At 51.2% G+C, this 22,179-nt stretch overlaps 3 protein-coding genes across 4 annotated transcripts in view; all 3 read left to right on the top strand.

Moving 5' to 3' along the window:
- The window catches only part of LOC129205924 (signal recognition particle subunit SRP72), a 79,481-nt gene extending 75,803 nt beyond the window's left edge, over positions 1-3,678 (top strand). Inside the window, exons 16-20 of the mRNA XM_054824371.1 lie at positions 63-140; positions 1,525-1,662; positions 1,925-1,962; positions 2,280-2,439; positions 3,423-3,678. Of these exons, the coding sequence (XP_054680346.1) occupies positions 63-140; positions 1,525-1,662; positions 1,925-1,962; positions 2,280-2,439; positions 3,423-3,597 (589 nt within the window). The 3' untranslated portion in view covers positions 3,598-3,678. The remainder of the gene's footprint in view (positions 1-62; positions 141-1,524; positions 1,663-1,924; positions 1,963-2,279; positions 2,440-3,422) is intronic.
- Positions 3,679-5,184: 1,506 nt separating this feature from the next.
- On the top strand, positions 5,185-11,277 carry ARL9 (ADP ribosylation factor like GTPase 9). Of its 2 annotated transcripts, none has more exons than XM_054824375.1 (4): positions 5,185-5,400; positions 5,860-6,028; positions 8,841-9,016; positions 10,119-11,277. In XM_054824375.1, the coding sequence occupies exons 1-4, from the start codon at positions 5,257-5,259 to the stop codon at positions 10,296-10,298; spliced, it is 669 nt and encodes a 222-aa protein (XP_054680350.1). In that variant the 5' UTR covers positions 5,185-5,256; the 3' UTR covers positions 10,299-11,277. The 2 variants fall into 2 exon arrangements, with proteins under 2 accessions (XP_054680350.1, XP_054680353.1); XM_054824378.1 differs by lacking the exon at positions 5,185-5,400 and adding an exon at positions 7,161-7,235 and having other exon boundaries at positions 5,889-6,028.
- A 289-nt stretch (positions 11,278-11,566) lies between these two features.
- On the top strand, positions 11,567-22,151 carry THEGL (theg spermatid protein like). The gene is made up of 9 exons (XM_054823993.1): positions 11,567-11,591; positions 12,349-12,382; positions 14,566-14,616; positions 15,711-15,833; positions 17,433-17,552; positions 17,819-17,939; positions 19,020-19,151; positions 19,665-19,840; positions 20,446-22,151. Exons 1-9 carry the CDS (start codon positions 11,567-11,569, stop codon positions 20,558-20,560), a joined length of 897 nt encoding a protein of 298 aa, XP_054679968.1. The 3' UTR covers positions 20,561-22,151.
- Positions 22,152-22,179: the final 28 nt, after the last annotated feature.

The following is a 22,179-nucleotide window of genomic DNA, read 5'->3' as shown; positions in this document are numbered from 1 at the left end:
GTACCAGTCTTTGGGATGAGTGTGTACCTTGGTAACTTAGTCCTTTTTTTTTCCCCATCAAGGCAAAACCCAAAAGATGTGCATACTCTGGCACAGCTCATCTCTGCCTACTCCCTGGTGGACCCTGAAAAAGCTAAAGTGTATCCTTTTGATGGTGGTATCAGAGCAAAGAAAGAGGCCTTTGGGTATTGCTTCCTTGGATTTCATCTGTGTGAGGAATTCGGACCCACTCTCACCTGAAGAAAGGCAAGGAACATCTCCAGAACAGTTTCATATCTAGGTCGAGTTGTCTGGAGCTACATTATTTCCCTAATTGGTTTGCTTACTGCGAATTGTCTTTGGCCTCCTTCTCTCTGAGAATCGATACTTAAGACTAGGTGGAACCAAAAATAGGAGACCCTCTGTCTTTTCTGTTGGAATCTTAAACCTGTGGTAGTAATGCAGGACTGTGTGTTAAAGGAGTAACTGCTGCCTGAGCATTCACGCATCGTTCATGGTGTCATGCACACACACACTTATTCTTGGGTGCGCTTCCTCCTTCAGGCTCAACCCTAGGTTTCCCATAGCAGAGTCTCAGGTGTTGGATTTTAGAAAATAATCGATTTAATTGAAAGATGCAGCAGCAGGATCAGCCTGGGCTGGGTGCCTGCAAAGAGAGGGACCCAGAACAAAGAAATCCTGGGGCAATACACCTTTGGATCCCATACACCGCCCCTCACACGCTGTCCACACGTCCTTTAGTCCAATGGTGATTTTTGGTCTGGGGTCTTCTAACATCTAATTGGATTCTTCTTCTGTGTCCAGGCAGGCAGGCTCTTACCTTGTTGACTTGCAGTTTCCACAGTTTTCCCTGAAGGTTGGAGCCTCCTTATCTTCTGGCTTACACTCCTTGTACACCCGCCCTTGCTGGTGGAACATGGAGAACTGAAGAGTCCCAGACTTGGGAAAAACACTACTGAGACATTAGTGTGATATCAAAATACTTTTCCGTGCTAAAAGACTAAACACAGCACTGTACTAGCTGTTAGGAAAACCACTAGGAAAATTACTGAGAAAAATACCTCTATTGCGGCCTAAAGGCTTCAGCAAATCTAGCTACTTATGCAAAGTAAAGCTGAGCAAACAGCACAAATGATACTCTATTATATTCCTAAGTAATTTATTCTAATTAAAACCTACTTATTTACATTAAACAACTAATATCCCTCAACATGTGCCCGATAAAATATGCCTAAGCTCTCACTTACTCAAAATACCAGGTTCACATACTGCTTTTGCCACCCTGAGCAGCTTTCAGAGGAAGTTGTTGCTTCTGTCCCTGTATCAAAGAAGGAAAAATGAGGCAGACAGTGATTAGGCAGCTCATCCCAGCTTGTGTAGGAAGCTGGTGAGAGCTGGAACTAGCTCCTGCATTGCTAGCAGGCTGAATTTGTTCAAGCTGAAGTTGCCTGTTGCCATCTGGACAAACCTGGGTGTTTATCTTTTTTGCTTGCCGGTTTGGATCCCTGAACTCTTCCCTTGCAGTCTTAGCAAACACTTGCCTTCCTCGGACACCATGTCACTGAAAGTAGATGTTGATGCGCTGGAGAACTCCCATGGAGCCACCTATGTTCGGAAGAAAGCTGGGAAGCTCACTGGAGACAACCAGCAGAAGGAACAAGGGTAAGGCGGGCTGCTGTAGCTCTCATGCAGTTGTTCTTTGGGGTGGCACAAGAACCACACCTGCTATGCTGGAGACATTGCTGTAGAAGGCAGGCTGGTGGAAAGGGAGCCTGTTCTTTAACCGCATGGAGCTTCAGGTAGCAGCAGACCAAGTTTTGAGAGAGGGGGGAGTGGTTTAGCTTCTTCCAGAACTAGGTTTTAATTGACTTGTCTGCTGTGTCCGTGCTGTGTTACAGCAGCTGTTTCCCTTCTTGCTTTTCAGACAAGGGGATGTGAAAAAGAAGAAGAAAAAAAAGAAGGGTAAGTTGCATTTCCTAGCTGTTGACATGTCACAGCTCCAGAGAGCTCACCAGATTGTTTCTTCAAGTAGGCAGCCTTCAGCTCCCCAGGAGCTGGAGGCCTTTGCTGGGACTAGGTCCCTGTGAACCCAGATCTTCATGATAGCTTGTTTGGGTGGGACATTTTTCCACAGAAGTGAGAGCAACACCCTGGTGGGATGATGTGGGTTGATGGGTTCTTTGCAGTTCCTGGCTACTGACATCACACGCCTGTGCCTTGGTGATGCCTCTTGAGTGTGTTGACTCCAATCTCATTTCCTGGCACTGGATGTTCTGCAGGAAAGCTGCCTAAGAACTACGACCCCAAGGTGACTCCCGACCCTGAGCGGTGGCTTCCAATGCGAGAGCGTTCCTACTATCGTGGACGGAAGAAGGGCAAGAAGAAGGATCAGGTTGGCAAGGGGACTCAGGGTTCAACCACAGCTGGCTCCTCTGAACTGTAAGTACCCATTTTGCAGGGCTTGGTGTGGGGAATCACTCCTGTGCTGCTTTTCTGTGGCTCTGTCACCGTGCCAACCGTGGGTAGCACAGCTGAAACTGTACTTGAACCTTCTACCAGCTGCTCTTCCCAAAGATCCATATAGGTCGCTGAAAACCAAAATAACATGATAGGCATGCTTGAAGATGCCAAGGTGCAAATAAAATTACTATAGTCTTTTAATGTGCTTTTCTTAGCTTTGACGATAAGTTGAATTTTGCATGCTTTCTCTCGAGCTATTTGCTTTCAAGTCTTTTGGCAGCTGGAGAACCATTAGCTGTGATTTGGGAAAACACTGTACTTCCTTCTAAGTTGACACTGATTATTTGAGCTGGAATCAGGGTTTACCATTGTGTATGAGGCCTGACAGCAAGATGGTAACTTACTAGTGTTTGAGAGAAGGGAGTACTTCTAAAATGGTAGCAACGCAGAGAATCGCCAGTGCTGTCTGATAGTTTCTCTTTACACAGCTGTCTCAAAACAGAAGCATGAAAAGCCTTTTGTGGCACTGTCGGCTTGAGCAGTGTTTGCAAGGAGAGCTGGCACAAAGATGCCTTTGTGGTGAAGGAGAGAGAAAGGATGTTGGGTTTGCACTGCCTAAGCATGGGGGGCTGAAAGGCCGCTCACGTGTTGCATGAGCTGCCACCTGTCTGTTCAAAAGTTAGCTTTGCTTTTGTTGTGGGAGATTGATACCATCTAGTGAATATGAGTTAGAAGGTGATTGCCTGCACCTTGAGACGTGTTCCCATAATCTGTCAGCCTTCTATGTATGCTGAACCTTATTTAAGATCTCCTTGCATGAGTGCCCTCCCATAGGTAATGCGACCTAATGCCATCTTATGTGGCAACTGCTATTTTTCACTGTCGGCTTCCTGCAGTACTGCCACATCTTGCAGGTGTTTGTGAACCCACGTGGAATCTCCTTTCTCTCATCTTCCCTGCAGGGACGCCAGTAGGACTGCCAGCAGCCCACCTACCTCCCCTCGGCCCGGCAGCGCTGCAGCTGTATCGGCCACCAGTAATGTCATCCCTCCTAGGCACCAAAAACCCGCTGGTGCCCCGGCCACCAAGAAGAAACAGCAGCAGAAGAAGAAGAAAGGGGCTAAAGGAGGGTGGTAAAAAGCAGGATGTGTAACCTCCCTCCTTCAGTAGGTGATGCTGGTTGCAGAATAAAGGTCAAAAGCAAGTGCTGGTGAAAGACTCTTGGCATCTGGATGTCTGTCCTGCCTGTCAGTGCTCTGGGGGGAGATGGGCTGCTATAGGCACCATGATGTGTCTGCTCACCAAGTTGCCTTCATCACACTTGCCCCCACTGTGACTTAGGGTGTTGGCATCAAACTCAGATGCAGCCCCTAAGAAGAAATCTGTCCGTATTGCCAAACATTTAAAAGGTGGAATAATCAAGAACTACTTGAAATGTAGATTTTTTTTTTGCTCCTCCTGCATATGTTGGTTAAGGCCTTTAACAGATTTATCTCACAATGCGTGATGCAAGTGCTGTCTTCTGTGTTTCATCCCAGTCAGTCACTGACCGCCAAACAGCACAGGCATAAAGGGTCTTGGAAAACAACATATGGGCTGGGTTATACAGGAGAAGATAAGCTGAAGGGGGAGAACAAGGCTGTTAGGAGAAAGCATGGCAAAGTGTGTGACAGCTGAGTCAGTGTCCCCTTTTCTGCAAGCCAGCTGCCTTATCCTAGTGGGCTTGGCAAGACGAGAGAGCTAAAACAAAGAGGCTGGTTGTGGTGGTGGGCTGCATTGCAGAGGCCTTGCACTTCTCAAGCGGAAGCTGGCAGTGAGATGGAAGATGTGGGGTGCTAGGAGTGCAGATACAGGTACCCCCCAAGCATCTCTTGAAACTTTTGGTTTGCTCTGAATGTAGGAAAAACATTTTTCCATACAGGGACTTTCAATGGGTAGAAATAGCATCTCAGGGAGAATTGTCAGATGTCAGCCCGAACAGGCAAAGGCTTGTCTCTGAAAGAATTTAAAGCAAAGGCCTGAAGAGGTGGGGAGCAAGGCAAATGTTACAGTGGCTTAACCCCCCCACCCCGAGTCCCCATGGAGTAAAAATCCACGAAGTAGAATCCAGTCTTTATTGTCCTGGCTGTGCCACGGGAGCATCTGGGAGAGGGCTGGATGCGTTTGCCCTGAGTGAGAAGACCGAACAGCATGGCGAGAACAGCTTTGTGATGGCTGGCAGAGTCAGTGCAGCCAAGTGAGTGCTGGATGGAAGTGATTGTTCTAAATAACGTGCCTGGGTGCTGTGCGTTCTCTTAGCTAGCAGCTGGTGACTACGGGGGAGAGCGCACTGTCCTGCAGCAATGCAATTTCTGGAGGGTGATCTGGAGAGACTGGAGGAGAACGCAACTCTGTTCTCCAGGTGTCTTCTCTGGTCAAACGTGGCTGAAACTGACCCGATGGCAATGCTGACTTGCGGTGCTGCTGGAGCCCTGACCAGGCTGCCCGCGCAGTGCCCTGGCTGCTTACTGGGAGATGGGCACCCAGGTAGAAGCGAGCTGGGAGCAAATCCCGCTGTGTGGGGGAGAGAGAGGGCAGCAGCAGCGGCAGCTGTGGGGAAAGCCTGCTTTCCCCTAGCAGCACGAAGCCACGCGTGGAGCTGCTCGCTCTTTATCGGAACGAGGAAGTTCTCGGCCCGGCAGGGAGAGAGACTCCCCCGAGGCTGCCGGGGGCCGTGTGCGCCCGTCGGGCCGCAGGGGGCGCGCTCCTTGGGTCGGGCTGTGCGCGCCGCCGTGCGTGGAGCGGGCCGGGCCGGCCATGGGCACCCGCCTGCGGCCCGCCGCGCTGTGGGGGGCGGCGCTGGCTGTGGCGGGCGGCGCGGCTGTGGCGGCCTGGGCCTGGGCCCGCCTGCGGAGACGGGCCGCGCCGCCCGCCGCCCGTCCCGCCGCCGCCGCCGATCAGGTACCGAGGCCGGGTGGGGGCGGCCGGCAAGGCCGCTGGGTCGGGGAGCGCCAAAGGGGTCGCCCGGGGCTTCTCTGCGGGGCTGCGCCGCCCCCGCCCGCCTCGGTGCGAGCGGGACCCTCGGCACCGCCACCCCGTCGCGCTCCCCGGCGGTCCCGGCAGCGCGGCGGGACCCCGGCCCGGGCCGGGCGGCGGGGGGTGGGCGGGCTACCGGGGCCGTGCTCTCCGTCTTCCTGCCCAGCTGCGTGTGGTTCGGCCGGGGCCGGCGGGTGTCCCGGGCTTCCCTTCGCCTCGCCTGTGCTGCGGCCTTGCGCTTGTGTCCATCCGTTCCTCTTCACCGTGAAGTGGCTTCTGCCCTTCCCTCTAGACCCCTTGCTATGCTCCCTTCTTTCCCCAGCCCCGCTGAGCTTGGCACATGCCCCGGCTGCCTGGTTAAGCGTGCTGCCCCTCGCTCCGCAGGGTAAAGGGCACAGCAAGCAGATACTGGTGCTGGGCCTGGATGGGGCTGGGAAGACCAGCGTTCTCCACTCCCTGGCAACTAACCACGTCAAGCGCAGCGTGGCTCCCACCGAGGGCTTCAATGCCATCTGCGTCAACACCGAAGAGTCCCAGATGGAGTTCCTGGAGAGTGAGTGAACGTGTTTTAGTATGCAACATAAAATAAGTTCCTATTCTGTGTCCTAGGGATCAGGCCCATATTTTAAAACCTCCATGTGCCCTCCTGCCTGCTCTGATAACGTGAAGTTGTGATTATTTTCTCCTTGGGGATTCTGCTTTCCCACCCCACTTCTCGAGCGAGGTGATACACTGGTGTTAGATGGGGTCTGTGTTCGTGCAGCCCTGTCCTCTGGGGAGTTCTGCTCCCAGAGAGAGAAGGGTAATGGGCCTGATTGTGTGAAGCCAGCCCAAAGCAGAGGTGTCCCCAGTAAGGCCTGTGCCGTGATCTGTAGCTCTTGTGTGTTGTACAGCTTGTCCTTAGTGCTCGTGCCTAGCAAAGGGCAAGAGCAGAAGAGGAATAAATAATAAAGTGAAAAAAAGGAGAAAGAGAAAAGCTTTGTAGCTTTTTGTTCAAAAGCATCATAGGTAGTGTTTTTTAGTCTTTAATGGCTTTTGAATGTCTGTAGGTTTTCACTAATTTTTCTCTGTATTGTCCTTAGCATAGATTTTTGGGTATTATCTGTGCCTGCGGAGAGCATCTCCTGTGATGCTTTCAGGGTGTCACAGCTGTTCTAGGTGCAGCTGGCTGATGGGGAAGGTAGAGGCCCTGGAGTCAGTCCCTGGCACAGGGAGGCTGACATCCTCGCCTCATCAGTGCCTCCCTTCTGTGGAGGCAGAAGCTGCCCTTTGCTTCCTGCTGTTTCTGCACTCTGCTGTACCAGTGCTCGACTGGCTGAGTTGGCAGCCAGCCTGTAGACGCCTCGGTACCCTTGTCAGCAGACCTAAAGGAGCTGTGCTCTTCCCGGGTAAGTCTTTGGGATGTGAGGATGAGGCCACTAAGGCAGAGTTCATTCCTAGTCCTACTACAATAGGAGTCTCTGCAGTCTCTTAGGAAAATCATCTCTCCAGAGATGCTTGTAGTCTGTGCCCCTCTCCTAGTAGGTACGAGACACCTGTGTCTCCTACTCGGAGGTGCTTTGCATAGCTGAGCCCAGAGAAACCCACAGTATCTCTGCTCCTGCCCGGGGACGGCCTGGGCCCAGCGCTGCGCGCCCCATGGCAGAACCTGTTGTTTCTGAGTCGTCCTTCCCTTTCTGGTCCAGGTTGGTAGTGACTGAGATGTGATGGCTGCGATCTGACCCATGGGAAATGAAATGTCTCAGGCCAGTTTCAGCCAGGTAAATCCGTGCATGGCTCTCTAATCTGGTTACTTATCCAGTCTGTACCATTGCCTAGTCCAGGGGTTAGCAGCCTCTGCTGTGATCACATGGCACAAGGTGATCAGCAGACAGCAGGGTTTTTATTTTCCTGGCTTAGACAGATAGAAAGCTTTTTCTTTGTGCTGTCAAATAGATAAGTGGGTGGTATCTTGCCTCTGCAGGGGATAGGATCTCCTGGCTTCTTCTGAGTTCCTACTGGTTTGGGAAAAAAGAAAGTTCTCTGTGAGGTTGCTGACCCCTGGGTTATGCTATGCATGAATGCACTTAACAAAGGCAACAGTGGTGATTCCCCACAATGTCCCGGTACAGAACCAGAGGCATCTATCCCAAGCACGATGTGTCAGTCACAGTGCTTTGGCTCCTTTCCACAGTGGCAGACTTGCAGTTCTGCCTGCAGCTATGCTGGGGCTCTTGAAGAAGAGGCAGGCGTGCCCCAGCGGGAAATGTTGCTTCCCTTTCTACATTCTTGAAACTACTGAATCATTTTGACTTAAGTGAAAGCAAAATTGCTTTGAAATAGAACAGAGTCACTGAGGGCAGTAAAAGGTGGCTGACTAGCAAGTCAGTTTTGAAGAAAGCACCTGTGTAAGGCAGCAGACAATTATAGGGAACCCTGAATGTATTGCTTGGAAAACTTGCTACATTTGGGAGACTCATACATACCTTTTGAGTGCCTCGGTAGTCTTGAGCGAGTGGTTCTGCAGGGTACCTAGGAGAAGACCTGGAGAGCTGAAGACACATCTGAAGTACTTAATATACTGTTAGCTATTCCTGCTCCTATTAAACTCAGCAAACTACCAAACTCTTTTTGTCCTCAGATGGGAATAACAATCTTGGGCAGGTTGCTGCATATGGTTTCACCACAGAACTGTTACAAGACCTTTTTGAAGGTTTTGAAGGTGGACAGCTTTCCTCCAGAGAAAGGGGTCCAGCAGAGAAGGGGTCAGGGGTATCCTGTGCAAAGGTTTCTCCCATCACCTAAGGATTGCCTAAAGAGTCTGCTGTGACTTGATTTTTCTCTCTTCCTAACCATCCCTGGTTATTGGCAGTATGAAAGCTGTGGGAGTTTTGAACTAGTCCCTAGTGTCACACCAATCTGATGAGAGCCCTCCCCACCTCAGAGCTAAATTTCTTCTTTGGAAATTGTAGGCCTGCTTTGTCTTGAGATGAGACGGGCATGTGGAGATAGGTTATACGGGGACATTCTCACACGGTGGTTATGGACACTGAACCTCTTTCTACTCTCCCTACTAGCTTGAGAGTAAGAACCAACGAGGCAGAAAGCAACTGTAAAGGAACTGAACCCAGAATCCTCTCAAAATAAGAGCTTAAAATGGATTTTTTTTTTTTCCCCCCCAGAGCATACACACATGTCTGCATGGGACTTGACTTGGGAAAATAAAGCTATTTCTAGTCTCATATAGAGTAGCCCAAATACTTTGAGTTCTTGGAAACCCAAATACCTTGGGTTTTCAGCTCAGGGCCTGCTGTCCCTGGGAGCCTACTGGGAGCGGTGCTGCTTGGATTGCTTGGTGAATCCTGTGCTGCTGTCTTCTCTTCCAGTCGGGGGCAGTGAATCTCTGCGTTCATACTGGAAGATGTACTTGCCCAAAGTGCTGTTGCTCATCTATGTCGTGGACTCAGCCGATCACGCCCGACTGCCTGTGGCGAAACAGCTGCTTCATCAACTGATCCAGAACAACTCCACCCTGCCGGTGGTGGTTCTGGCCAACAAGCAGGTAAGAGTTCCCTGCTGCTAGCTGAGCTTGGGCTGGCAGCAGCTCTGAAAACAGCAACAAAGCCTTTCAAAGGAGGCTTTGTGCCTTTAAGGACGCCACACACCTGGGAGCTGGGGGTCTTTCTGGGACACCTGTTGATCACAAAAGAAAATATTCTGAGGTGGAGTTTCGGATCTGCAAGATGTAGGTCCTGTGCTCGGAGACGGTGCAATCAGAGCTGTGGGTGGAAATAATGGTGAAAACTGCTGAGGAGTTGCAAGGTTTGAGAGCTGCAAGGGAGACTGCAGTTAGACCTGGAGTTAGGTTTCTGTTCTGAATGGCTGTCTAGAGGTACTACTTTACCTAGCAGCAGTGCAAAGTGAAGCACTGTTGTTTGCCTTCAGATTGTCCAGTTGGTTGCTCCTAAGGCTGCTGCTGAAGCATGAGAGAAGAGCAGCTTTCCTCACAAGGCAGTCCTTTCTCCAAAGATCTCTGTGAAAGTGTCGATGACTGGTGCTGTACCTGGAATAGAATTGTGCCTGTGGTGCGCATGGCCAGATGACGGAACAGCCCAGAGCTTTTAAGCCTAGATTTTATTTTATGAGGGCTGTGTGCTTGGATTGCTCTACATTGTTACCTCCTAAATTTCTAGGAACTTAGACACGTTACCAGTAGTCCTTTGTGTTACTCTTGAATGCAAGCACAGGCTTTGGCTTCACCAAACACCAATGCTACTACTGATTCTCTAGGTCCTGGGGTCAGAAACACTGGTGGCTGAGAAGGTATGCTGGGAATGACTGTTGCATGTTTGCCCTGTTCTTGTAACTCTCTGCTGGGCTCCTGGAGTATTGGGCCAGCAAGACTTTTGTCTGCCTTGTACAGGTAGTCTTAAGTTATTGTCAGAAACACCGGAATTACTAGAAACAGAACTGTACTTTTTTTTCTTTGGGGAGAAGTTAGGTTAAGGATAAACATTTTATTTCCCCCAAAGCATTTTAAGGCATGGGAACTTGATCTCGTAGAAGGTACGTAAGACTGGTGACTCTTCCCCTCCCTGGACAGAGGCAGGAACAATGCCGCCACCTTTTGCAACTGACAGGCTTGTTTTGTTTTTGCATACCAGGACCTCGAAGGTGCATATTGCATCACTGATATCCATGATGCTCTGGCCCTGTCTGATATTGGGGACGAGAGGAAGATGTTCTTGATTGGTACCCACGTGGCAGAGGATGGCTCCGAGATCTCCTCCAGCATGAAGGATGCCAAGGAGCTGATAGCGCAGCTGGTTTTGGAAACACAGTGACGGCTCTTTTCCTACAACATGATATTTGCCACTGAGGGAGATGAGGTGTTAGTGTATGGTCAGTGGTGACTAAAATGTACAGATGTCTTTTCCTTGTGGGTGTGGAATTCCTCTGAAAATGATGTCTAGTTGGTAAGAAAATCTAATTTATAGTGGTTTGAAAATACATTTGAAAAGTAGTCTACTTTTTAGCGTATTTGTAGGGGAAAATTAGTCTGTCAGACAGCAGAGTTAAGGGAATATATAGCTTAGATAGATAGGCTGAGATGGCTTCTTGCCAGGTGGGAATCGAGCATTGACTTCAACGGAACGAAGTTGTATCCAGTGAATTTAACCTGGCTTGATGTCTCAGGCTTAAATTGAAATATGTTTACTTCACAGGCTTTGCAGAACCTTGTTAACGCATTTTTCTGTTAAAAATGAGACCTCGCTTCTTGAGAGTGTCAGAAATTTAAAGTGCTGGATTAGTATTTTTGACAGTGACAATTTGTGTTGTTGCTGTATTGGAGCCGGCTTCTAAGGGAGTGGCAAATCAGTAATCTCTGGAAATGGGGTTGGTTACTGCTTCTCTGGTGGGTAAGAGCAAGAAAATGAAAACAGTAGGACATTGTTTCTTTGCCTACAGGGAAAAACCAAACCAGTGTAATTTAAGATAGAGACTGAAAGCTTAAATTGACGCCAAAGGTGGGAGACTCCTCCATCAGGCTGGGCGGCTTATTTTGGTTCAGTCCAGGTCGTCCTTGAGCAAGCACTCTTGCATGTGAAAAACCTGTTGTTTTTTGGAAGTGATTTCTGTCAGCGCAGCAGGTGAGGGAGATGAGCTGCCGACCAGTGTCATTCTCCTAATTATACTCCAAGAACGCGATCCAGGATCCGGGCAGTTCTGTAAAAGACCTGTTTTGCAACCGCATTTACTGTATGAGGGTTTTATAGTTTCATCCATTGGAAGGGATGCATAAAGCAGAACATTTTACCCTAACCAGTGGTCCGGGCTTCATTTACCCCATCAGGGAGTGCGGAGTGCCGCAGGAGACCCCCGAGGCCCTTCTGGGACCGCCGCCTCTAACGCCGGGCTTCTCGCCCATCTGCGGAGGCCCAGTGCGCAGCCGGCCCGCCCCTGCAGGGCCCGCACCTCCTCCCCTGCCCAGCGGGAGGCAGCAGCTTCTCCCTTCCCGGGACCGCCGGGGAACCGAGCGCCGCCGGAGCGGCGAGGCCAGCGGGACGGGGCTGCGGCCGCCGCCGTTGCCGTGGCGACGGGACCTTGCGCCATGGCGGCGGCCGGGCCGCACGCCGGTGGGTGGGGACGGGGCCTGCGGCCGCTGGCGGGGGCGGCTCTTCCCGTGCCCGGGGCTCGGGGGCTCCGCGGGCGACCGGCCGGCAGGAGGGGTCCCGGGCACAGCTCGGCACGGCCGGCGGGCCCCTGGCGCCACAGCTGAGGGTGTCTGCCGGGCCGAAGCGGTGCCAGCCCGGCCGTTGCTGCCATCGGGGCGCGGGGCTCCCCGAAGTCGCGCCTGGTTTCTCCACAGCACCGGTGTCGCCACATCTCTGGTTTTCCCATGTCCCCCCGCCTCGCTCCCCACCTTTAAAACATGGCAGCTTGTTCTGTACTGCTATGGAGTCCCAGTTTAATATAGCAGCTACTCCCCTGAGGCTCTCAAAATGTCCCCTTGAAGTTGTTGAAGGCAGCCATAAGGGGAAGTTGCACCAAGCCAGGGGGGAGCCCACAGGTTAGCGGTGGCCACTGGTGCTGGTTGCAGGGGGAGGGTGACGTGAGGGGATGTGATGCCGAGGGTGCTCCCTCCTGCAGTCTGGGGGCTGCCAGCAGCCCGCGGTGAGGAGCAGCCATTGGAGAGGAGCACTTCAAGTGCCTTGCAGTGCAGCTGCACCGGGAAGGTACCAGGGAAAAACAGTACAAATAACTGCTGAGCAACTGTGTCCTAAGGAGATGCACAAACTTCATCTGCCTTATGATTATTTCACACTAAAGAGCAGACAGCCCAGGCTGCAGGTTTTACCAAGCTTTTAAATTCACCTCTTCTTGTCTTTGCAGTTTCTTGTTACTTGTCTGCATGCTCATATAACAGGTAAGAAGCCCTCCTGGCCTCCTGGCTGGGTGTTCGGGCTGTGCCACACGTCTCTTGGGAGGGCTCAGTTGGGGATTTACGCCGAACAGCGAGCTGATCTATCAGATGACACTGTGATAAACACACAGAGGAAATGATGCCTGCTTTTGCCCTTCCCCCTGCTTCTCAAGACAAACAATGTCTGACTGTCCTGCCGCTTAAAAACGCAAGTTGTGAGCCTTTGCTTTACAAGGAATTGATCTCAAAGGGGCTTGATCCCACCTTAAGCAATGAGTTTGTGTGAGCGCAGGCAGCAGAGGGGAGGTATTTCTGTGTCTGGCTGCAGCAAGGCCTCATTTTCCCTGCTGGGAAGCATGAGTAGGACCAAATGGCAAAGGCTCCCCCAGGGCTGTCCCCTGGTCAGTGAGGTGGTTTAACTCCTTCAAGTTGCAGAGCTGCTGCAGATGTGTCCTGTGTGGGGATGCCTCTCTGTCCATAGCTTTTGCCATGATAAAAGAGTAGAAAGTAATCTTTTTTTGTAATTGGAAAAAAAAACCCAAACCCTTAACGATTGTCAAGTGAGTTGAGGGACCTGATTTGGATGTACACGTGACTTGTTCCTTGGGTCATGATGCAAGCTTTGCACAGCAGTGTCCAAGCCAGCGATGTGGGGCTCTAGGGCCACATCCACTTTGTGCTGGGTTTGGCTGTGGCTGTGCGGTGGATCTGTGCCAGCGGTGGAGGAAAAGTGACAAGCCTGCCTGCAGAGATAGTGCCAGCTCTGCGGCGCAGCTAGGCTGGGGGGTGCCTCCATGTGGTAGTCCTTCACCCCCTTGCACCTTTGCAAGGAAAAGCCCCTGGGGAGCCGCTTGAGAACAAACAGCTGAAACTGGTTTTTGGCTCCTGAAATGACGGCTGCCTTCCTGAGCATGTCCTGTCTTGAACTGGCGGCAGGTGGCCAAAGTCCTACAGGCAGTTCCCTCTGTGGGATCTCAGTGGGAGCCGTGTTTGCAGTGTTGTGACCGGCAGTTAAGTGTGACAAAATCAGCAGGTGTCTCGCAAGGAGCGAGGATGCTGTAACAGCAGCCTGCCGTTGCAGGGGTCTCTGTGGTGCTGAGCTCTCTGGCAAGCATTTGCTGGGGCTCGGTGTCTCACTAGAGGCGTTGGCCCCATCAGAGAAACCACAGGTGTGTCACCAAAGCACAGACCGTTCTCTGTCAGCAAACGTCTCTCTCTTTGGTGTCACCGCACCTCTTTAGGGGTATGCTGCCTTATTGCTGGGTGATACTAAGCAGGGAAGCAATGCCCCAGGCGTTCACCTTCTGTGCTTTTTCCATGGTGGGGCATTTCCACAGCTGCCCACATCGTGGGGTTGTTCCCCAGCTGGTTGGGGGCAGGCACCTGCAGCCTCACTGGGTGAGTACGGGCTTGGTCGGTGATGCCAGGGAGCTCTGCAACCCACTTGTGACACTGGCATTGTCTCGTCCTTCTCTTTGTGCCGAGGCTCACAAAGCACAAACACTTCCCAGCCGCTGGGATTTCAGGCTTGGGACACTTCATCAGCAGGAGCAGGCAGTGATACCTGATCTTCCTGAAAGGTTTTGGTCTGATGAATATTCAGTAAAAACATTTTCAGTGCTGCTCCTAGGGCACAGAGCACGTATGTCCCTGTGTCTTTATAGCATCTGAGGCCTCTGTGCTAAATGGACTGAAATAAAATTATAAATTAAAAAAAATCACCTGTGCTTGTAATGCCATGTGGGAACAGTGCTGTCTCCATGGTGCCTTTTAGTAAACCACAAAAGTGTTGGTAACAGGTGTTTCTGTTCACCTGGTCTTCTGTAGGCTGGGAGATCATCCGTCTCCTACCTGCTGGGGTTGCAGGGCATGTTGTTAACCAGAAAAGAACCTTCCCCCTCTCCCTGCCATGTCGACCCCACAGTGAAGGCAGACTTGCAAATTCGTGTCTCTGCAATCCAAGAAATAGCACAAAAATCCATGGGCTGGTGAGTCCAGCAGATTAAATGGATGGAAAATTACTTGGAGAGAGAGATCCCTTAAATGCACTCTCACAAGGGATGGAGGCAAAGGCACAGGGGTTCAAGAGTGCGATACGGCTTTGAGTACAGCAGTAGCTTCTTTATGCTTTGTTGGTTTAACTGTATGTGTAATGGCACATTTGTCCTTTTCTGCAGTTTTGACAGGATACAAGAACTTGCAGAACCCAAGAAAGCGGCTTGTGCAAATGATCCCAGGTAAGGAGGTGCTCAGACAGCCCTGGCTCAGCGACTGGCGACCGATGGGGCCTTTGCATTTGTGTTGCTACTGCTTTCCTCTTAAGAGCAGAAGTGGCTCCAGAAAAACAGATTGATATGTTCAGTGTGTGAGGGGCTCTCTTCAATTTTCTCTTTCTTGTTTTCAATCCAAAAAATGGACTTGACCCAAGTCTTGCCTTTGCTGCCCCATCTGAGCTGCCCCACTGAGATGTTGCAGGGTAGGATGGTACTGTGGTGCAAGGGGACCAGACATCATGGGAGCCGCAGGCTGCTGTATCCTGGAGGACACAGTCAAGCTTTAGGAACAGAGTTGCTGTCTGCATTAAGGAGTCAAGCTATGGCTTGACAAGCCAGGGCAGTAGTCTCTTGATAACGTCTCTTCTCCACTGTCTGGATGGGTGTCACTGTGCTTGAAAAGGGCTCCATAAACCCATCACCCTGCTGTTCGCTGCCCTGACTGCCGTGGTACCCTCTCCCACCATGGCCTCACTCTCAATGGGGGATGAGCAACTCCAAATTTGCCCTGGGCACAGGAGAGTAACCACTAACGTGCTGCAAAACCTCACCCACTTTCCATGGCACACCCTGACCGTAACATTATTATTATTATTATTTTTACAGTCATACCTGTGGTATAGTTAGGTGGTAATGGTGAGGCAAGAAAAACGCAATCATGAAACTCCCCCAGGGGTTTCAGACATGTAATGAAACGACCCTTTCTGCACATCCACTGGTAACTGTAAAAGCAGACTCATAACTTGAAGGCTCTTTTCTTTTTGAGTTGACAACAACCACCTGGACAGCGTTAGGAAATTCAGTGCCAGGGGCACCATGTGTGTGTCCCATCCTAAGAAGGGAATCATAGAACCATAGAATGGTTTGGGTTGGAAGGGACCTTCAAGATTACCTAGTTCCAACCCCCCCGCCATGGGCAGGGACACCCTCCACTAGACCAGGTTGCCCAAAGCCCCATCCAACCTGGCCTTGAACACTTCCAGGGAGGATAGGCCCAGCAAGCACATTTCCCATTTGTGCATGTTTCTAAAATTTCACACCCTTGCTGTTCTTGCTAGGCTTGTGTGGGGAAACCAAGAGACCATCTGGACCCTCTCGCGGGGTGCTGTGACAGCTCAACCATCCCCAAGAACAGTGGCACTGGCCAAGCCCAAGCGGGATTTTGGCAAGCACCAGTGCAGGTCAGTAATGTGATAGCACATCCTGGGGAAGGAGGCAGCTTGGATGGTGCTCTCTAATCAGGGGGATGTGCTGGCTCCCAAGGGAAGAGGAGATGCCATCTCCTCTCCTGCCACCGCTTGCCCCACAGGGAGCTCCGTGCCACTAAGACCCACCAGGCTGTACTGATGTTTGGAACAGGGGCCATCTGTAGGAGGGAGGAAAGTGCTATGGGAGCATTGTCACCCGGAGTGCTTGACTTCCAAAATGAGGAGGAACTGGGGAGTGCTAAGCTTCGGTGCCCTTTTATTTCCTCGTACCTGCTTCCTGGCTGTGGGAAGGCCTTTTGCAACACATGGTGGTTGCTGGTCTGATTAGAGCTCTGGGTTGGATCAGCTGCCATAGGAGCCAGCCTTGATCTCAGTCTCCAAGTGCATGGGAGCATGTTCCTCTGCGGTAACAAAAAAGCCCCAAAGAACAGCTCTGCTTAGAAGCAGGGGCATCATGTGCATGCATGCATGCCTTGCTGGAAACATGTCTGTGTCACGCCTGTGCATCCCTAGAGTGAGGCTGATGCAGTCCAGCCGGGCACCTGGACAAAATCAGTGAACCCCTGCATCTTCTTGGAGCCTGGCCTACATCTTGAGGATAAAAGTTAGGAAGTGCTATGAAGAGAAAAATCTTGCAACGTCCTGCTGGCTAGAGGGAATCCAGGTCTCTTGCCTTGAGTTAAACCTTTGCTGTCACTGCATGGTGAACAACCAGTCAAAGCAGTCCATGTTTGGGAATAAGAGTGAAAAATGATGTAAAAAATAAACTTCAGTGGGGCTGGGTGATGCTGCATTACTTGAAGCAATTCACCTGTAGCTCTGTTGGAGAGGATGAAGCTCTTTCAGAGATGGGATGGTGGTTGCTAGTCTGTAAGAATTCCTAGCAATGAAAATGAAACCGTCTTGCAATCCTGACTTTCCTCTACCCGGAGGGATGTCAAGACGTGCATGTCTGTAGTTTTCTCTCCTCTGCCACTGTCATCAGTTCAGGGGCTCTCATCTGCCTGAGAGCTTCTGCCTCTGATAACGGCGTCCCTCTGACAGCCCTTCCTGCCTTTCTGCTCACCTCTGCTCACCCCTTCCCTGGTGATGACAGGTATCTGCCAACAGCTGTGGCTGACGGAAAGCTGGATGAGCATGCACTAGGCAAGCCTGGGGAGATCCCAAGTTGAAAGGAGCTACAAGAGGACAAGGTGCTATTAAGCCATTGCAACAAAGAGGTTTCAAAATTGGCAGAGCTCAACAACAGAGATATTGCCAGGTTTGTGTTGTGGAGTGGCTTCTTGAAATGGTCCAGGGAAAGGCCTTGACTTTGAAAGCAATGCACTGAGGGTGCTTAAAACAGGACTCTGCATATGCAAACAGCATTTACCTTTAAAGTCAGGAAATCTCAAGTGTAAATGCCCAATTTGTTCATGGCTTTTCCATGTGCACTGGTGCCAACTTTTGTACATGCAGCAGGCATGCATGTTTAACCAGACTGAGGATACCACCTGCCAGGATCATGTTCTCTGTCAGTTGCCTTTTACTAACTCTTCTGTGCTGTTCCTCAAGATCTCTTTTCTTTTACAGCTGCAGACAGGAATCAACGATCTGTGAGCGTCCCCCACTAGTGAATTTTGGCTTCCTTTCTGATCGACTGCTGAAGTTGTCTGAACCTAAAAAATACCAGGCTGCTTACCTGCAGCAAAGGTGAGAGGCTAGAAAGCCTGTAGGATCCTATAGGTAGGCCCTTGGGTCTTGCAGCATCAGTGCAGTTTCAAAATAATAACAACAGGAACAGAGGATGGGTACAACAGAAGGCAAAATGCAGAGAAGGGACTCTGCTGGGATTAGGACCTCTGGACTCATGGCATGAGTGGGTTCTACACTGGAAATAGCCACTAGACAAAGCTGCCTTCTGCTGTGGCAAACGTGAGGTTTAAACGTGTGGTGGTGCCACAACTCTCTGCTTCCAGACCTTGCCAGTCCCCTGAGTGGCCCGTGTCGCCAGCTGCACTGAGCTACAAGGCCTCCCCGCGGATCCTGGAGCTTGCCCGGCCAAAGGTGCTGCACCCAGAGTTCCTGTACGCCAGAGAGGTGAGGAGGTGGTTGAGTGAGATTTGGAGGGGACAGCGATGCAGCAAACTGTTCTGAGCTTTTACCCCCTGTGTCCTGCCCCTGGATGTGCCCAGTGTGTGCTCCAGAGGCGAGAAGCTGTCTGGTTCTGCTGGGGTTTGAGATACTGAGAGAAGCTGCCTTTGTGGAGTGAGGTGCTGTCTTTGAAAATCTCCCTACTGAGAAACAGAAAGCAGCCAGGCCGGAGCAGCCCAGAATAGCAGGAGATCCAAGGGAGGAATCAGGGCTGCATCCCCTGATAAAGCAGCCTGGGAAAGTGGAGAAACCTGATGGGAATGGCCCATTTAGCTCCTAGGGAGTACAGTTGTGTTTGTAGTTGGGCAGCTGTGCTCCTGTCTGTGTATATCGAGGGGATGAGCCTGCAAACACTATGTATATTTTAACAGTGTTTTCCCAGAAGCCTTATTTAGAGATGTATTTCTGAACTTTCTCCTTTTAGGCGGGTCATTGGTTTGGCAGGGGTGAAAGGGCCTGGGGCAATCTCAGATTACAGTCATTTCCATGGCAAAGGCTAAGTTTTCTGGCTGCAGTCTCTGGGCTGGGAAATAAGGGAGGCTGTGCTGGAGCAGGCCTTGGCATCAGTAACCCTGTGAAAAATAGAGGAAGAAGTCTGATGCTGGAGCAGTAATCACTGTTGCTGTAGGAATGCCTTAACTGCACCAGCATATTTATCCTGAAATCTGAGTGTCTCTCCTTAGCAAGGAAATTATTTGGTTCAGCCAGGAAGATGAATATGAAGAACATTACTCTGGAAGAAATTTCTCTGCACTCTTACCTGGCTACACAGGCTCTCATTACAAGCATTCCTCTCCTGGCTATGAGTGGGCAACAGTCAGGGGGAAAAAGTAATATTGGCTACCACATACAAGTCTTGATAGTGCCAAAATTACGTTGCAGTTTCGGTGAATGAAAAATAACGGGTGCTGGGAAAGTAAGAGTGCTCCTTCTTGGGTGCTCACAGCTTTGGAGAGGGAGTCCCTGTGGGCTGCTGTGGATGAGCTCTGTGTCTGCACATCCCTCCCCCGTTCTGAACCTGTGCAGGTGCCAACACAGGTTACAAATATCGCGGCCGTGGTGAGAACATCCTCGCGGTTACAGCGTCTTGCAGAGCCCCGGATCTGGAAGGTGACCTGCTGCTGTGAGCTCAGCTTTCCTGAATCTGTCATCCATCCGGTAAGGCAGCATCGCCCAGGACCATGCACGGCAGGGACGCTGGGCAGAGGGGAAGGCACGGGTACTCAGTGGCTGGTGGCTCTCTGCATGGCAGCCCTGCCTGTGCTGCTGCCTGTGAGGTTGATGTCGCTGCTTCCTGGGCTGGAGAGCAGGACTCGTCCTCCGTCCAGAGCATGAACTGGCTCCCAGCAGACATCCCCAGAGAAGGGCAGACCTGCGCCTACCCTGCAGTTGTGGGGACGGAGTGAGATGGACAAGTGTCTAATTGGGACCTCCAGTCCTGGGGGATGGGTTGGACAAAGGGCTATGAGTAAGAGGAGGCTGGAGGGCAGGTTGTGGCACTGGTCAGGTGGTGGTTTCTCCTTCCACGGCTGGTCTGATGCCAGACACGACAGGATCATGTCCCATCTGTGTGCGGTCAGTGGCTGTGAACCTGGGTACACCGAGTTGCAGGCTGGTCAGCGTTGAATGCCAGGAGCACCTGTAAGGACCTTCCTCCCCATTCTTCCTCAGGTTTCCAAGTTCGCTCAGCAGGCAATCGCAAGCCCTCGGACCCTGGAGCTGGCTAGGCCAAAAAGATTGCATCCTGACTATATGCCCCTGCGGGATGCTGAGTGGCCAGTGACGAAGGCTGCGAAGCATGCAGTGGCCACACCGAAGCTCGTGGAACTGGCCCAGCCTTGCAAAAGGTAGGTGCTGCTTCTCTGCCGTGGGGAAACGATCCGCTCCCGGCCCACTTTGTGCAGGCACCTTGCTGATTTGGGTTTGGCCAGTGTGGTTAAGCCACTGCTCCTTCACTTCCAAAATGCATGGATTTTATATGGCTGGATGTGCTAATGATATGTGGATTGTAGTTTAAAAAGCATTTTTGAGGTGGAAGGATAATCAAAAGAGAAGAAACAGGAACTTTCTAATTCCAGTAGGAATTACTGGTTGAGACTTCTTAATTATTAATAGCAATTATAAAAAGCAGCCAGCTGCCACACGGCACAGCGTAGCACATTCATGTTGCCCAGCATGATGCAGCTGGCCTCAGCCTGGGTAGCAGGAAACGGGGGGTAGGACGTTTCACAGAGGGTGAGGGAATGCCTGGCTGTAGTGGCTGTGACAGCTTCAGTGAGAGATGGGGCACCCCTTCTCACTGGTGTCCTGGTGACAGCAGTGGAGGCACGAGACTGCTTTTGTCCTGCCTTGGCAGGGCAGGGCTCAGGTGGAGGTGTGCCAGCTGGCAGGCAGCTTTGAGAGCTGGCCTTGCTCCAGCCCAAATTGACCAGCTCTGTCCTCGCTCCCCCAGGCCTCCTGGGGGCTTGGCTCAATTCAACCCAGATGCCTTCACAGTGAAGGAGACTGCGAAGAAGGCAACTTGTTCTGCTCGGATCCAAGACCTGGCTCGTCCAATTAAGCGCTGAGCTCCCTCAGAAACACAGCCTGCTGCTCGTGCCAGCTGCCCCCATCACCCCCTGGAACATCACCCTCTCTGGGCTGTGCTGTGGCTGGAAAACCTACTCGACCACAGCGCAGAGGCAGCACCCAGCAGGAACACTTTCTTACGAGCAGCTGCTTTTATTGGGCTTATCTGTGGAGTTAATAAAATGGTCATTCCTTAAGAACAAAATAGTGACCAGGGGAAATGAGCAGAATTTGACCCGATGTGGGAAGCGTCTCTCCATAGGACGGCTTATGTCTGGGGTTTATCGCTCTTCTTATTTTGTTGCTGTAATAGCTAAAGAAGTAGTGAAACAACTGCCGGGGGAAGCCAGCACAGGAACTGTTCTTTCACATAAACAAGTGTGGCAAACCAAAGCTGACGGTGCGCAGGAGGTTGATGCAACACAACTCCTGACCTTGAGTTTCAAAATTTTTTGCTAAAGTTTAGAGATCTTAGTGACGCTCAAAGTTTTGTGCTTGTGACAGAAGTAGAAACACAAAAGGCTGCAAAATTCCAGATCCAGGGCTGGATTTGATAAGGTGCAAATCTTTAGTACAGACTTTGGAAATGCTGTGGTGGCATCTGCGTTGAGTTGGCTTGAATTTGGGGCTCGTTTTCTCACATGCCTGCAGAATGGGCAGATCCAGACTTTTGCTTTACATGCATCTTTGATACAAGTTACACAGGTGGGTTAAATCTGTGTTGTTCAGATATCCAGTTGTGTGACCCTGGGCAGAATAATGGAGCCCTGCATTGGAAGTTTTGGAGCCTAACTCAAAAAAGCAGAGTTCTCCTCAGTGTAAGGCAGAAGCCATGTTGCAAAGATTAAGAACAAAACAGGTATCAGTGCCAGACTCTGCAGAACAAACCCTGGGCTCCAGTCGGGTCTGAGAGTGAGTCAGTTTGGCAGCTGGATTGCAGGGGAACAACACAGCCTGTGTGGGACATGGCACAGGGAGATGGCTTTTATCTCTTTCCTACGAGTTCAGTGTGCTTTGCACTGGCAACATAACCACTGGTGATGGGCTGGAGATACTGAGGCAAAAGAGATGCTCTCCAGCAAGGGACAAAAGTGATAAATGAAAGTACCGTTAAAGAAGAACAACCAAAATAAGGATTCTCCCAAGCATGTGGCAGTTTCAGTGCCAGAGTATCTTAATCTTTCCTGTGTTAATCTGATTGTCCTTCCAAAGGAGTAGAGGCAGGTTACCACAAACCAGAAGAGGATTAATCAGAGGATCCACTAATTGATTGAATAAGCCACTAAGCAGAGGATTTTGAACCCTTTTGAACAAGATAAGGTCACTGGGTAATGGTGCTGGTTATTTTTTAGCTCGTTGCATTGTCCTGTACCAGGAGGGATGAGAGTTTGGGCTTTGTGCAAGAGCCCCAGCGCAGCTGTGTCCCTCAGCCTTGAGAATGGCCTGAAGGAGGCTGGGGTCTGGCCCCCCCACCCTGCGGGGGAACCCCAGCACCACCAGCCTCTGCCACCTCCAGGCTTGGAGTGTGCATGGGGCTCTGTGGGCTGCCAGGGATGGGCCTGTGGGTGCACTAGAAGAGGAGGTTGCCTATGTCCGTGGGTTATCCCTGTGGCTAGAG

The sequence above is a fragment of the Grus americana genome, chromosome 4 (genome assembly GCF_028858705.1).
Source record: "Grus americana isolate bGruAme1 chromosome 4, bGruAme1.mat, whole genome shotgun sequence".
Lineage (NCBI taxonomy): Eukaryota > Metazoa > Chordata > Aves > Gruiformes > Gruidae > Grus > Grus americana.
This window is presented reverse-complemented; position numbering and strand designations above follow the sequence as displayed.

Excerpts from the sequence above, each read along its gene's own strand:
- THEGL (XM_054823993.1), top strand. The coding sequence starts at position 11,567 with ATGGCGGCGGCCGGGCCGCACGCCG. Across the intron at positions 14,617-15,710 it reads GCTTGTGCAAATGATCCCAG|GCTTGTGTGGGGAAACCAAG; the intron begins GTAAGGAGGTGC and ends TGTTCTTGCTAG. Across the intron at positions 15,834-17,432 it reads TTTGGCAAGCACCAGTGCAG|CTGCAGACAGGAATCAACGA; the intron begins GTCAGTAATGTG and ends TTTCTTTTACAG.
- ARL9 (XM_054824375.1), top strand. The coding sequence starts at position 5,257 with ATGGGCACCCGCCTGCGGCCCGCCGCGCTGTGGGGGGCGGCGCTGGCT. Across the intron at positions 5,401-5,859 it reads CCGCCGCCGCCGCCGATCAG|GGTAAAGGGCACAGCAAGCA; the intron begins GTACCGAGGCCG and ends CTCGCTCCGCAG. Across the intron at positions 6,029-8,840 it reads CCAGATGGAGTTCCTGGAGA|TCGGGGGCAGTGAATCTCTG; the intron begins GTGAGTGAACGT and ends CTTCTCTTCCAG.